Source organism: Prionailurus viverrinus, chromosome F2 (genome assembly GCF_022837055.1).
Source record: "Prionailurus viverrinus isolate Anna chromosome F2, UM_Priviv_1.0, whole genome shotgun sequence".
NCBI lineage: Eukaryota > Metazoa > Chordata > Mammalia > Carnivora > Felidae > Prionailurus > Prionailurus viverrinus.
The window spans coordinates 11959196-11975994 of record NC_062578.1 but is presented as its reverse complement, the minus strand read 5'-3'; the positions used below and the strand labels follow the sequence as shown (position 1 = coordinate 11975994).

The 16799-nt window shown below is 37.2% G+C and overlaps 1 protein-coding gene across 2 annotated transcripts in view; it reads right to left on the bottom strand.

Annotated features, from left to right (window-relative positions):
• Positions 1-16799, bottom strand: part of RAB2A (RAB2A, member RAS oncogene family) — an 85774-nt gene that overhangs the window by 17203 nt on the left and 51772 nt on the right. For both annotated transcript variants that reach the window (XM_047842716.1, XM_047842717.1), the window contains exons 4-6: positions 15605-15687; positions 15124-15216; positions 6750-6861 (exon numbers count right to left, since the gene is read on the bottom strand). In XM_047842716.1, coding sequence (XP_047698672.1) covers positions 6750-6861; positions 15124-15216; positions 15605-15687 — 288 coding nt within the window. The remainder of the gene's footprint in view (positions 1-6749; positions 6862-15123; positions 15217-15604; positions 15688-16799) is intronic.

Here is a 16799-nt window from a genome sequence, read left to right as displayed (position 1 = left end):
GCTATTCTAATGGGTGTGTAGTGTGCTATCACGGATGTTTTAAGTTGCATTTTCTTAACAGCTAGTGATGTTGAATACCTCTTTAAGTGCTTATTTTCCATTTACATGTCCTTTGTGATGAATCTCTGGTCCCAACTTTTGCCCATTTTCTAACTGGACTGACTTTTTTTCTTTTTTTTAACTATTGAGTTTTGAGAGTTTTTTATTCTAGATACTAGTCTTTTGTTGGATATTTGGTTTGTAAGTATTTTCTCCCCGTCTGTAGACTGCCTTTTTGTTCTCTTACGATCATTCACAGAGCAAAAATTTTAAGGAACTTACCAATTGTTCCTTTTATGGATTATGCTTTTAGCGACAAGCATGCCTACCACTAGATGAAGATTTTCTCCTTGTTCCCCATAAAAGTATCTGAATGTTCTACATTTAAAAGTATGATCTTTTGAGTTAGTTTTTGTGTAAGATGCATTTTTTTTTCTGTCTATGGATGTCCAATTGTTCCTAGAACACCATTTCTTGAAAGGGCTATCTTCCTCTGTGAGTTGTTTCTGCACCTTTGTTAAATCAGTTGGGCATATCTGTGTGGGGTCTATTTATGGATCCTCTATTCTGTCCCACTGCCGTATGTATCTGTTCCTTTACTGGTATCACATAGTGTACATTAGGGCTTGAAATCAAAGAGTGATTCCCTTATTCTTTTTCAAAATTGTTTTAGCTACTCTAGGTCCTTTGCCTTTCTACCTATATTTTAAAATAATGTTGTCAAATATCTACAGAAAAATCTTACTGGAATTTTGATATGAACTGGGTTAAACCTCTATGTCAATTTGTGAAGGAGTGACATCTTTATTAGGTAGGATACTCCAAACAATGAACATAGTATGTCTCTCCATTTATTCAGATCTTCTTTAATTTCTTTCATCCGCATATTGCAGTTTCGAGCACACATGTCCTGTCCTGTCCATGTTATTTTTAGATTTATACTAGGTATTTCATTTTCTTTTTGTGGGATTATAGATGGTATTGTATTTTAAATTTTGGTGTTCATTGCTATACACAGAAATACAATAGATCTTTTAAAGTAAACTCTATGCGCAACATGGGGCTCAAACTTATGACCCTGAGGTCAAGAGTCACATGTTCTACTGACTGAGCCAGCCAGGTGCCCCAGAAATACAGTATGTTTTTATATATTTGTCTCGTATCTTGTAATTTTGCTGGACTCACTTACTAACTAGCTTTTGTGTGTATGTAAATTCCTTGGAATTTCCTAGAGACAATCCTGTCAGCCACAAATAAAAAGTTTTACTTCTTCTTCTCTGCCTTTATTTCCCTTTCCTGCTTTATTGCACTAGCTACGATTTCTACCAATATCTTGAATAATGATAAGCACAGACATCCTTGCCTTGTTCCTGATCTACGGAGTAAAACATTCAGCCTAATGTTAGCTGTGGGTTTTTGTAGATGCTTTTTAGTAAGCTGAGAAGTCTTCAATTCCTATTTGAGAAAGTACAGTATGTTGTAGTTCATTTTCATTCAAAGTTCAATGTATTTTTAAATTTCCTTTAAGACATCCCCTTGGCCCAGATTATTCAGAAGTGTGTGTTGTTCAGTTTCCAAATTTCTGGAGATTTTCTTTCCAGTTATCACTTATTGATAACCAGAGCTAACAGAATTGAAAGGAGAAATAGGCAAATCCATAATCATAATTGGAGGCTGTTATCGATTTCCAGTTGCTTTCTTGGTTTTTGCTTCACATTATCTTGCAGCTGTATTCTTTGGTACATACACATTTAGGATCGCTAGGTCTTCCTGGCAGACTCTTCTTTTATTATTATATAACGTCCTACTCTGTCTCTGGCAATTTTCTTTGTTAAGTCTAAAGAGAGCCACACGTGCCTTCCTCTGATTAATGCTTGTATGATCTATCTTTTCCAATCATTTTATTTTCAACTTGCCTGAATCATTATATTTGAAGTGAGTTTCTTGTAGACATCCAGATCGTTGTTCTTTAATCCTCTTTGCCAATTTCTTTTGATTTGTGTATTTAGATCATGTACATTTCATATAATTATTGCTATGTGAGGGCTTAAGTCTGTCATTTTGATTTTTTTGTTGCTGTTTTTGGTTTTCTTTTTTCTGCCTAAGGGTTAATTGAACCTTTTTAAAAATTCCATACTGATTTATCTATTTTTTAGTGTATCTCTTTGGAAATTTTTTAGTAGTTACTCCAGGAATTGCACTTATATGTATAAACTTTATATAGACTTTACATATCTACACATATATATCTACACTTTATGTATCTACACATATAACTTATCACAGTCTACTAGTGTCATTTGAGTGTCATAGGAACCTTACCTCCCCTGATGTCCCCTTTCTCTGCCATGGTTTATGATATTTCCTATATATATACTTATCCATACTTTTGGTTACTGGTATTCCTTCAAAGATTCCTTCTTTTATCATTTCATTTGTTAGATAACTTCCATTAGCCACTGTTTTTGTAGCGGATCTTGTATTAGTAAATTCTTAGTTTTCTTTCATCTGATGTTTTCATTTTTCTTCATTCTTCAAAGGTATTGTTGCTAGTTCTAGAATCCTGAACCCTGTTCTCTTTCAGCTCTTGAAATTGCTGTGTATTTCTGACTTCCATGGTTTCTAATGAGAAATCTGCCGGCATTGAATTGGTAAGGTGATTCTCACAGCTCTCATAATTTTTGTCTTTAGCTTTCAGAGATTTGACTATGGAAGAAGTTTGGCTTGGTGTGAATTTGTTTGGGTTTATCCTGTTTGGAGTTGGCTCGGCCTCTTGAATCTGTAGGTTTGTATCTTCTGCCACATTTGAAAAGTTTTCAGTTGTTATTTCTTTGAGTACTTTTTCAGGACCATCCTTCTTCTCTCCTTCTAGGAATCTGGTAACACAATGTTAGAATTTGGGTTATGGCTCCACAGGTCCCTGAATCACTGCTCATTTTTGTTTTCCAGTCCATTTTCTCTCTGTAGTTTAGACTGAGTGGTTTCTATTAGTCTATCATCCAATTCACTATTTCTTTCCTTTGTCCCCTTCATTCTGCTGTTGATCTCATCCACTGAACCTTTGTCAATTATTATATTTTTCAGTTCTAAAATTTCTATCTGGTCCTTCTTTTTACCTATATTTCTTTTTTTTAATGTTTATTATTATTATTATATTATTATTATTTGACAGGGAGAGAGAGAGAGAGAGAGAGAGAAGGAAAGGGAGGCACAGAGAGAGAGGGAGACAGAGAATTCCAAGTAGGCTTCGTGCTGTCAGTGCAGAGCCCTATGCAGGGCTCAAGCTCACAACTGTGAGATCAAGACCTGAGCCGAAATCAAGAGTCAGACGCTTAACTGACTGAGCCCCCCAGGTACCCCTTACTTCTATTTCTATTGCCGAGACTATTTTTCACTTGTTTCAGGCATGCTCCTGTTTGTTAAGGCATTTTTATGATGGCTGCCTAAAAAATCTTTGTCAGATGGTTCCAACGTCTCTATCATCTTACTATTAGTATCTATTGATTTTTTTTCCTCTCATTCAGTTTGAGATCTTCTTGGTTCTGGATATGAAGAGTTATTTTCTAATGAAATATGGACATTTGGGGTTCTACATTATGAGACTCTGGATCTTATTTAAACCTATACTTTTGGGGTGCGTGGGTGGCTCAGTTGGTTGCACATCTGACTTCGGCTCAGGTCACGATCTCGCAGTTAGTGAGTCTGAGCCCTGTGTCGGGCTCTGTGCTGACAGCTCAGAGCCTGGAACCTGCTCTGGATTCTGTATCTCCCTTTCTCTCTCTACCCGCTCATGCTCTGTCACTCTCTGTCTCAAAAATAAACATTAAAAAAAATTTTTTTTAAACCTATACTTTTGCTGGCTTCCTCTGACCCCAATCCCACAGGACAACGGTGAGTGTGGGAGAACCTTATTACGGCAAGCTGATGGTAGAAGCAGCACCATCATTTTCTGTCATGTCTGGCTGTAGTAGAATGGTTATTTTCTTGCTAACAGGCTTTCCTGGACCTTTGACTAGAAGGTAGGCTTCTCTTTTTCCCCCTGCACCTGCTGGTCTTTCTGGATTGCCAGTTTTTCTAGCGCCTGATCTGAAGAAAACCAAGGGAAATCACTGCTGTGTCACTTTCCTCAGATCCCAAGGTCTCTAGATGGTGTTCTCTCCACCTTCAGGTCTTCTTATTGTTTTACATATAATGTTCAGAGTTTTAGCTTTAGTTGGCAGGTGGAAGAGGTGAGGAAGTCCATTCTGATTTTTTCTAGATGCAGAAGCCCTTTGGTTATTGCTTTCATGGTCAATAAGTTCCTAAGTCATGTAGAGATTCAGGTTTGATTTTGCTCTTTGTGGATCACAGAATGGTCCTCCACCTTCTCAAAATACTTTATCATGAAATATTTTTAGCTATTAGGTAAAATCGCATGGATGATTATATTATATAATGCTTGTCTATGATCTTTTAAAATGGGATTTAAAAAGATTATTTCTTAATATCCTTGGCTTCTCAGAGACAAATTAATTTACATAATTAAAGTTCTCTCATGAGTATGGGAAATTCCTGCCCTTATTTATTTATTTATTTATTTATTTATTTATGTTTTTAATGTTTATTTTTTGAGAGACAGAGCACAAGTGGGGGAGGGGCAGAGACAGAGGGAGACACAGAATCCGAAACAGATTAATTTACATAATTAAAGTTCTCTCATGAGTATGGGAAATTCCTGCCCAGATTGATTGATTGATTGATCGATTGATTATTGTTTTTAATGTTTTTTTTTTTTTAAGAGAGAGACAGAGCACAAGTGGGGGAGGGGCAGAGACAGAGAGGGAGACACAGAATCTGAAACAGGTTCCAAGCTCTGAGCTGTCAGCACAGAGCCTGATGCAAGGCTCTAACCCACAGACTGTGAGATCATGACCTGAGCCGAAGCTGGGACGCCTAACCGACTGAGCCACCCAGGGGCCAGAGCCCCAAGACAAAAGGTATGTAATTATTATTAACCACATATACAGGATTTTTGTAATAAGTGCTGCCAAAACATTAATGGAATTTATTTAAGTGGTCAGCCGAATGTCAATAGTAATTTGCTGCTTACAAATAAAATACCTATGGTTTCTGGTTACGAATAAGTAAAATGAACAAAATCATCAGAAACAAAGCCAGAAATCTGGGAGTACTTTATAGTAGTAGATGCTCTGTCATCCGACTTCAGAGTAGTTTTATTAACTTAAGTATCTCTACACCCCATGTGGGACTCAAACTCACAACCCCGAGATCAAGAGCTGTATGCTCTTCTCACTGAGCCAGCCAGATGCCTCATAGTATGTTTGTTTGTTTGTTTTTTTAACTGAAAGTAGACAGTTTTGGCTTTAGGGCTCTCAAAATAAGTAAGAAAATCAATAACAATCAATAAGGATATGTTTCAGAGGTCTTGAAATCTCCACAACACATCGGCCCTTATGGTTTCAAATATAACACCTCTAGTAAAGGAGTACCTCTCTGAAACAGGTGCCTTTACATGTCTATTCTAAGTTGAACCAAGAGGCAGAACAAATTTCTGGATTTGCTGTGCAAAATGCAGTATTACTTTTGTGCGTTATCAAACTGTAATTACTGGCAACTGGTAAAGCATTAATTGGTGGTTGTAGGAAATGTAGGAAATGCATTGAGGACAGTCATAGAGCACTTCTTCAAGCAGAGATAAAATCTTACCTAAGAAATAATTTTCCAGCAAAAATATCAATGCTGTTGAATAATTGTAGTCTATTTCTGGGTTCAAAAGTTAATCCAAAGAGCTCCAAGTACATTCTTAATAAATATTTACTCACTGTTTACTACATGAAAGGCATTGTGTTAGCTACTGTCTAGGACCTCATCTCTGCTATCCTTAGAAAAAGGAGATTTTTAAATCATTTAGTTTCTAGAGTCCCTTTTTGCAGCTGCTGCTAAGATTCTTACCCAGAAGGTGGCATTACTCTAGGCAAATTACTTATTTTCTTAGCCTCTTCCCTGTTTTTTTTTTTTTAAGATATTGTTTTTAAGCAATCTCTACACCAAACGTGGGGCTCAACCTCACAACCCCAAGATCAAGAGTCACATGCTCCACTGACTGAGCTTGCCAGGTACCCCAGCCTCTTTCCTGCCTGTTATAAAACAGAATGTGGCAATACTTTTACCTTAGAGAGAATTAACTGCCTACTCATCTATGTATAGTATATAAATACCATACCCAAATACAAAAAGCATAAAAGAACATGATGTGTTCAGAAAACTTGTAGCGGTTCAGGCTGATCAATGAAAATCACGGAGACACTTTAAATTTTACTAAAGATGGCAGAATTCCCATGCTTTGTATGCTACACAGTAAGAATACTTTCCCTATTTAAGAAAAAGTAGATACAAATTGCTACGGATGTTTAGTGTCTTGATACCTTTCTAAATTTCATTAGTGTTATTTTTTCCCTCTCAGGATAAATATATACAAAGATGTGTTAAAGCATTTTGGCTTAGAGAGAAGGTTCAGAATATAATTTAGGAGTCTGATTTAAGACGAATGCTATAAGACAAGGCATTTCAAACAGAAGGAATCTTCCTACTCTATGATAATAAAGACTAAAAACGTTTAGAAGAGACATCAAAAAGTGAATATGAAAGCACACAATACATTCCAATTAAGTAAAAAAGATGACGAACATTTAAATGGGCCATTTATTTACCTCTTCTACATTGGAAGCAGTTTTAGCAGAAGTTTCCATGAAGATAAGTCCATGTTCTCGTGCAAAAGCTTCACCTTCTTCTTTTTTTACTTCTCTTCTAGATTCTAAATCACTAAATATAAGGAAATAAAAGGCCACATTATTAACCAACACAGTATAAACAGAGGCATCGGTGGAAAGTGCACCATGAGATTCAAAGTTGTGCTATTTTTTCAAGTAATTTTTACCACATAACCATCAACTGCACTATTCTAGGTCTTATGAAGGTCAAAACAGTTATAGCACAGTGCTCAGTTTCAAAGAACAAACAATCCAACAGGAGAAAGATTCTGAGTCAGACTTCTAGAACGCTAAAAGTAAGGGAAACCTACTTGGAGCGTCTACCCAACACTCTGCTTTTGAGTATAGTGGGTTCCCAAAGAAGGCAACAGTTTTATTCAAAATAAACATTTGAATTACACTAGTCTCATCTTTCAGTCAGACTGAGTTTCTATGAATGTGATTAAAAAACAAATCGCACAGTTTTCAGAAGCTCTAGGAAACTGCTCAATAAAATCCAAAGCACTAAGGAAACACTAACTAGATTATTAATCTCACTTGATTTAACTCCTAATAAAATCGTTAACAGAGATATAGAGAAAGAAACGAAAGTCTAGGCCAGGAGTTTTGGGGGGAAAGCATGGGATTCATTTTTATCCTACAGGAACCGTTCTGGTAAGGTGGGGGGAGAGTAGCAGTCTTTCGAGTGTGTTTTACTGTAAAAAGTTCTCAGCTTTAGTATAAAATGTTTTCTTATTGCAGAAGATTTTAAGCACACAGAAAAGGACGAAGAACAGACGCCTCAGACTTCCACCTAGCCCTGACATGTTAGTTTGACATTTGTATTAAATTTCTTTCCTGATGAGAAATAAAATCGAGTTACAGTTGGTTCACCTCCTGTGTGCCTGTCTGTTCCTGATCTCATTCTTTTCCCTCTTACGTCTAAGGTAACCACTTGTCTGTATTTGGTGCTTTCACTCTCATGCGGGTCTTTTATATGTACACTTATGTTTACAGCCATACAATAAAGGGGGTTTTTTGCACATTAAAAAAAATTCAGGTAGAGCTATCATTCTACAACTTGTTAATTTTGGTCAACATGATGTTTTTCAATTATCAACACAATATATGTAGATCTAGTTTCTTAATGTTTTACTGCTATATCATAGTCCACTGAATGAATGCAACATTATTTTTTAAATATTTGTGTGTGTGAGAAAGAGAGAGAGAGAGAGAGAGAGAGAGAGAGAGAGAGAGAGAGAGAGGGGGAGGGAGGGAGGGAGGAGCGGGAGGGGCAGAGAGGCAGACACAGAATACGAGGCAGGCTCCAGGCTCTGAGCTGTCAGCACAGAGCCCGACGTGGGGCTCGAACTCACAAACGGTGAGATCGTGACCTGAGCCGAAGTCGGAGACCGAACCAATTGAGCCACCCAGGCACCCCAACACAATTTGTTTTTTAATTTTCCATTTGACAAAGTAATTTCTAATTTTTCATTACTATAAACAATGCTGCGATAAAAAATTTTCACACATGTTGGTGTACATGTGCCAGAACTTTTCAAAGGTAGTGTTTTTCAAACTGGGCCATGACTCAGTGAAATAGTAAGGAATAAAAGAAAATATCAGAGTGCATCACCCACTGTCTCATGGAATTTGTTTTTACGTAAGTACACACATACTAGGGCATGATATAAAATGCATTTATTTTAAATCAAATCAAAAAGCTCAAAAGCCATTGTACTTGAATATATACTTAGTATAAAGTTGCTTCCGAAAACAGTTGTGTAATTTATACTCTCAGCAGCAGTGTTTGAAAGTTCCCATTATATCACAATCCTCATCGACACGTGACAAATTCACACCCCGTTAGATCTGGCACTCCGAAGAATGTGACCGGTATCGCACATCTATGTTAATTTTCCTTTAGTTCAGCATTAGTTTCATAAATGCCTAGTATCATCATTATTAAATTAGAAATACAGAAACACCCAAGAAAAGGAAATCATTTCATTTGACAAATATTTATTGAATGTCTTTTATAAGCCAGGAATTTTACTAAGCGCGCTTCGGATGTACTAATGAACAAGTCAGACAAAAAAGGGCACATTCTGGGTAGAGGACGGACTAGACTACTGAAAAAAGAATATAGTGTGACCGAGTGGTCAATGCAGAAGAGCAGAGTAAGCAGAGAGAGGAGAGCCAGGGAGAGGCGGAAGGTTCCTCTAGAAAGTAGGGCAGTCATCCCCAAATCGACTTACTTCTAATTTCTTTCTTCTTAGTCCTGGTTTTCTACTCCACAGCGACCTTTGTCACACATATGCATAACCATGCTCCAGCTGCAACTTTGCGCCCTACTTTCCTTCACCTGTCCCTGCTGCCTGTGTCACGACCTCTTTTCCATAAACACAATTTTTAGTGACGAATTAATAATATGCATCACAATTCACTAAACCATTTTTACTCATGGATGAGGAGAGTGACACGGAATGAACTTGGTACTGTGTGAAGTGTTTTACATGGATTATCTCATTTAATTCACTTGACAGATGAGGAAACAGAGGAACAAAGAGGTGAAATAAAGCATCCAAGTTCACACTCTAGGAAGAGCTGGTAGAGTGATTCCATTCAGACTACTATTACATAAGGATTACTGTTCCTGATAAGAACTGACTGGAGAACTTTTTGTCAAGTATGGAAAAATACAGAGAAAAAAATTACCCATAATTTCACTTTCCACAGGTAATGAACATCTTGGTGAACATAATTCTAGATTACTCCTTTATTATTGTCTATTTCTTCCCATTGGAATATGCTCACACCCACTGTTGTATTTTGCCTTTTTCTTCATTTCCTGTATATTGTGGATCACTTTTCCCATATAATTTTGCAGTCTTTCACAGTACTATTTTTACTGAGTGCACAGTAAAGAACGTTAGTATTTTGTGCAGATTTACATACTAGAGATGAAACAAAGATGTTTCCTCTATCTAATGTTAAAGTAATATCACTGTTTCACCTTTACAAAATTCACCACGAACTGGATACCTTTCAAGCTGGCTGACCAGAATAAGCTGTCAATTATGTTTACAAAGTTGTTACTCAGGACATCATCAGTCACCGCTGTTTATGTAATTGAACCTTCTGAGTGATTCTGTAACTATCACAGTTGTTACACGTTTAAAGTAATTTACAATTCATAAAATGTCATCTAAGCATTCAGTGGTGCAAGTCTCAAAAAAATACTCCCGAAAATCTGAAATGTTAGAAAGTTTGATATAGAATATTATAAAGGGAACCACAAGGATATGTCATACTACTGTTCATTTAGATGCCATGCTAGGAGATGTTAGTGGTAAGATGAGAACAAAAAAGGAAGGCAAACTAAGTCTACAAATATTATAGCACAGGCAACTATCCAACTATAATCTGAGGGCTTCCTGTGTGCCAAGCCCTTTCCTACATTTGGGGACAGACCACTCAGCAAAACAGACAAAAATCTAAAAACCCCTGGCCTCATGGAGCTTACATTCTAGTAGGAATAAAAAATGGGGGGAAAACACTAGCAACAGTGATGTGGAAACATGTTCCTGGAAATTAGCCTCCTCTTCTATCATTCTTAAGGGAATATTAGCTTTGAATTACACGAAATCTTCAAGAAAATACCTTTCCCCTCAAGTACCTTTATCCCATTTTAAGCATAAGCCATATTTAAATAATACCTTATTTTGGGATAAAATTACGGTTTTCCACTCCCGCTATCTCTGATTATGTCTGCATTTGCAAATGTTATCTTAACAAAGAGGATTAAAGACACGTACGTTTGAGAGACTGTTAAAAATAAAAAAATAAATAAGTGGCAATTTAGGATGCATGATCTTTTGGGGCACCTGGCTGTATGAGTCAGTAGAGCATCTGACTCTTGATCTCAGGGTCATGTTTTCGAGCCCCACGTTGGGCATGAAGCCTACTTAAAGAAAAAAAAAAAAAAAAAAGGAAACATAAAAGAAGGCACAACTTTCTTTTATCACACCCTTCTTTACTTGTTTCCTCAGTTTTACAGGCATAAAAATCATATTGTTGTCTTTGACTTTCATTCCCAACAATCCCATTTAAATGGTTTCCATTACTTAACTATCCTTCCTTCCTAAGGCATTCATAACCCATACCCCCTTTTTGTTTAGGGCTTGTATTATAACCCTTGACTATCAAGAATTTTTCATCTTTGTAGGCTCTGCTTCCTATTTCTTGTGTAACCAGTTTAAAATGCCATAGTAAGAAAAATCTGTGTCATCTGTCACTCTGACTAGGCCACTGCCCTTCTCAAATCCCTTCACTGGCTCCCTACTGCTTAATTCATCTAATTCAAAAATTGCCTACTCCCTGTTCCCATGTCTACCCCAATTCACCTCATCTAATAATAATTACCTCATTTATCTCTGTTCATTCCTATTCACTCTTTGCATGTCATACATTCTTCGTTCCTTTCTCCTAGTTTCTTCCTTAAAATGTCTTTCCACAGCTACTATGCTTAAATTATAAGGGCCACCCATCTCTACTCATTAGAAACACCTCTTGTATATACTATGCTTTTCCTTTTCACTTAGACTATAAGCTCCTCATGGGCAGGAACAAAATTTAAGCCATCAGTAAGTGGCCACCCACCATGTTTGAGACACAAGGAGAACACTGGTGAGATTACAAGTATGAAAATTCTCTTTATTCTCCAAAATTCTTCTCTTATTATTTCATACCTCACCACTGAATGGTAGTAAGAATACTTCCATACTACAGAGACTAAAGTTTCCCTACAAAAGCCTTAATCTTAAAAGGTTTAGTGAGATAGTTTAAATGAAGAATAACCACGAAAGGCCTTGGGCAAAGGCCAAGATGATAGACACTTCTAGTCACAAAGAAGTAACAATTGGCCTTTTATAATTGAAATATTACTTAAGTAAGTATTTTCTCTTGACAGCAAACCTTGATTTCTATTAAAATAACTTTTTCTAAAATGAAATCTATACAATACAATGCTGTTTGCTATCTTACTGGTTTGTTTCTACAACTTTATTGTAGTATAACTGACACAGAAGAAACCGCACATTTAGTATAAAATGCTGAGTTTGACAGGTTGACATGTTTACCGCGAAGCCATTCACGTCTCCTCCTTTTCCTCACACCCCACTGTAATCCATCCTTTCCTTCCACTTTACCCAGGCAACTTATGATCTGCTTTCTGCATTTTCTAGTATTTTATATATGTCTTCACTACTATAATTTATATAATTACACATCTTCATTTTTGTCTGGGTTTTTTCACTCAGCATAATTATTATTATTTTTTAATGTTGATTTATTTTTGAGAGAGAGACAGAGAGGGAGGGAGGGAGGGAGGGAGGGAGGGAGGGAGAGAGAGAGAGAGAGAGAGAGAGAGAGAAACAGTGTGAGCAGGGAAGGGACACAGAGAAAGAGGGAGAGACAGAATTTGTAGCAGCCTCCAGGCTCTGAGCTGTCAGCACAGAGACCAACACAGGGCTTGGACTCAGGAACCGCGAGATCATGACCTGAGCCCAAGTTGGATGCTTAACTGACTGAGCCCCCCAGGCACCCCTCAGCATAATTATTTTGAAATTCATCCACTTTGCTGCATATATCAATGGCTCTTTCTTCTTTATTGTTGAGTGGTATTCCATTGTAGGACTATATCACAATTTATCCATTCACTTATTATTGGAAATGTGGGTTGTTTCCACTTATGAGCTATTATAAACCAACCTGCTAGAGTATTTTGTGTGTAATTCTTTGTGCGGCCCTATGAAAACATGTTTACATTGAGTAAATACCTAGGAACGGAATGCCTAGGTGTTTTATCGTATGCATGTTTAATCTAGAGAAACTACCAAACTGTTTTGCAACTGGCTGTATCATTTTACATTCCCATCCGCAATATGAGAGTTTCAGTTCCTCTACATCCTTGCCAATACTTGCTACGTTAATCTTGTTAATTTTAGCCATTGTAATGAGCGTGAAATGACTGAGGTTTTCTTTAATGTTTATTTATTTTTGAGAAAGAGTGAGAGACAGAGTGAGAGCAGGGGAGGGGCAGAGAGAGGGAGACACAGAATCTGAAGCAGGCCAAGGCTGTGAACTGTCAGCACAGGGCCCGATGTGGGGCTCAAACTCACAAACTGAGATTGTCACCTGAGCCGAAGTTGGACGCTTAACCGACTGAGCCACCCAGGCATCCCGTCTCCCAGATTTTTAAAAAATGCTTACTTATTTTGCGCGCAAGAGAGAATGCACATGCGTGAGCACCAGGAGGGGAGGGGCACAGAGAGGGCGAGAGAATCCCAAGCAGGATCTGCACTAACAGTGCAGAGCCCAGCATGGGGCTTGATCCCACCAACTGTGAGATCATGACCTGAGTCAAAATCAAGAGTCAGACTCAGCCACCCAGTTGCCCCCCACCTCCAGTTAATTTTGGTATATGGTGTGAGGTAAGCGTCAAGGTCCCCCCCAATCCCCCCGCAGCTATCCAATTATTTCAGCACCATTTGATGCTTTCCCCCACTGAACTGTCTTGGCACTTTTGCAAAAAATTAATTGACCATATATGTATGAATCTACTTCTGGATTTCTCACTCTCTTCCACTGGTCTATGTCAATACCAGACTAAACTGATTGTAGTACTTTTATAATAAATCTTGAAATCAGTACAGTGCAACCAGTGAATCCCCCAACTTTGGCTATTCTACGATCTTTGCATTTTCATACACATTTTAAAATCAGCTTGCTAGTTTCCACCTTCTTAAAAAGCCTAAAGAATTTTGGTTGTGGGGCGTGGGGAGCACCTGGGTGGCTCGGTCGGGTAAGCGTCCGACTTCAGCTCAGGTCACGATCTCACAGTTTGTGAGTTCGAGCCCCATGTCAGGCTCTGCACTGACATCTCAGAGCCTGGAGCCTGCTTCGGATTCTGTATCTTCCTCTCTCTCTGCTCTTCCTCTGCTCACATGCCGTCTCTCTCTCAAAGATAAATAAAGATGAAGAATTTTGACTGGGAACACAATGAATCTTTAGATCAATTTGGGAAGACCTGCCATCTTAAAAATGAGTTTTCCAATCAATAAGTACAGTGTATCTCTCCATTTATTTAGGTTTTGGTTTTTTTGTTTGTTTTTGTGTTTGTTTTGATTAAAGGACTCTACATATAAGAAAGTAATCATCTAATATTGGAAATTTAGGAAGACCATGGTAACTAGCTTAGAGTTGGGGGGGATCAAGTAGATGTGACGAAAATACTTTCTTAAGAATTGTTTAGGGATTATTTTTTATTGAGATATAATTGATACATAATACTGTGTAAGTTTAACCTGTACAATGTGCTAGTTTGATACATTTATATGACACAGTATGATTACCACCAAGGTGTTAGCCAACACCTCCATAATATTAATTATCATTCCATACCGGGACTATAAGGTCCTCAGAGACAACAACCAAATTTAAGCCATCAGTAAGTTGCCACCCACCAGGTTTCAGACACAAGGAAAAACACAGATAAGATAGAAGTCTGAAAACTTAGAATACTAGTTTTATTTATTGCCACTGTAATTTTCTACTAAAATTAGTGAAGCCTTTCCCACACTCTGTAAGTTTAGAGAAACTATGGTCAAAAAAGTTTTCCCGTGTACTATTATTTTAAATGTAGAACACAAAGACGTTCACTGCAAATAATGCTCCCTAGAGATATAAAATGAAATGAGATTAAAAAAACATTAGGATAACATGAATATAAAGCCTTAGAGGTAAGCTTAAAAGTACTAATGTGATATCTACTAAAGAGTATTAGAAGTGTTTCAGGGCTTTCATGAAAATACACCTGAATAATATATGTATTATATGAACTTTTAATGCACATTAAGTCATAAAAAAAAGAAAAATATTTTTTCTTAACTCTGCACACATTGTTACTTCTACTGTGAAGTATTTAAAATAATTTGGATAACATTTAACAGTGATCTACGGTGTTTTATTTCAATTATGAATCAGATGAACTTCCTTCAGATTATTCTTTAAAGTTTACCTTCCAACCAAAACTGTTTCTAATAATAATAATAACAATAATAATAATGACAATGATGATGATGTCCCACAAATCGTATCATCTGTATTTTAAAACTGAAAGAATCACCTTAGGATTTTCAAAATTTTGCAATTTAAGACACCAATAACTTACATTTGGACAAACGTAGAAAATAAGCACTCTAACAGTTATCACACAAACTGCTATCCACAGTCTACATCGTTAATGCAAAAAAGCTTTAGATAATCTTTTTACCTTTTATTTCCAATAAGCATAATGACCATGTTGGAATTGGAATGCTGGCGGGCATCTTCTAACCAGGTTGTTAAGTGGTTGAATGTATCTCTCCTAAAAATAAGAGAAAATTTGACCGCTATTTTCAAAGTGTTCTCCCTAGTAGTGGGCAATGAACAGCACACATTCCATTCAAGGTAACTACTTTTAGCCATATCCACTCACGTAATGAGAAACAAATCTCAAGTACGGTTATCTGGAAACGAAATGTAACCCCACTTTAGAAAACTCCAATGTGTAAGTAATATTACCAAATTGATTAACTTAGGTGTTTATTTACATAAGAAAATAATTTAGTTGCAGATTTCTGTAGTAAATTTAAATTCAAGACACCTCAGTTTTAAGGTCAAAGGCAAAGCCATACTCTGATAACTGGCAAGTGTATTTACTTAGAGGAAGTCTCTGCACTGACCAAATGGATGGACACATCCCACGTTCTCACCTTGTAATATCATACACTAGCAAAGCGCCTGCCGCACCTCTGTAATATGACCGTGTGATGGAACGAAAGGACTCCTGCCCTGCCTGTGAGGAAAGAAAAGGTTGAGAGTTTTCTTTAATAAACTGTCCTCTACGTTTTCTTTTCACTCATATATAGAATATGGGCAGGTAGGGAATGAGCGTGCAAAGGGAAAGAAAATCTAACTTCACCAGTCTTAGGAAAAAGTCACAAAATACTACCACGACTGCTCAAGTCAACCAGACGCACATGCCCCCCCCCCCCCCCCACAGCCGCCCCCAACAAGACCTCTAAACCTTTTTTGGCAATCCCTGACAACCCAATTTACTGAATGGCTTCACAATACATGAATCATTATTAGAACACAGAATGGACTCCTAGCAACTAAGCTCTGAAGACAAATTTGAAAGGAAGCAAATAACCCAGAGCCTCACATTTGAATTCAATAACCCACTCCCTGGGGCAGCTGTTGACACTAGAATAAATAAAGTCCATTGTAAATAAATGATGAATGACATCTTTACGCCCACCATCTGCTGGTGTAAAGGTTGTTGGAAGGCCAAGGATGCAGATTTTATCAGTTATATCATAAACTGCAGTGAGCTTTCAACAGTCATCAGATGGAATTCTTTGAGCAATCATTTTATTATGAAAAACAGAAAATGGTTCTGAATTTAATTTATATAATTTTTTTCTCCACACTTAATCAATTTCCTCTGTATTTGATATATAATGCTTGTCAAAAAGCAACAGGATGTAAAAGTCTTCTTTTATCCACTTGTGAAAACAGACTTCAGAGATTATGCAAAATTAGCCAATTTCTCTCTTTTCCGGGTGGCACTAAGGCTGGTGAGGGATATACGGATTGCCTCAGGGTTTAAAAGTGAGACAGGTCTTATCAAAAATACTCACAGTTTTAATCACTTTTCTACCTTTAAGAAAAGACACGTATGTAAAGTAAGTAAACACAAAGCCAGTTTTCACAATGTTTTATATTCAAAATCTACTAACCTGAAAAATATTCATGTTTGTATTCTGAGTTCTTACCTTCCAATCTAACTACTCAATCCTTCCAACCCTCAGAATTCACACAGCTCAAGTTCTGCCTTGTTCTAACACTCAACACCGTCATTCCTTGTCGTTTTGGCCCTCCCACTATACTCGTCCCCTCCGGTGC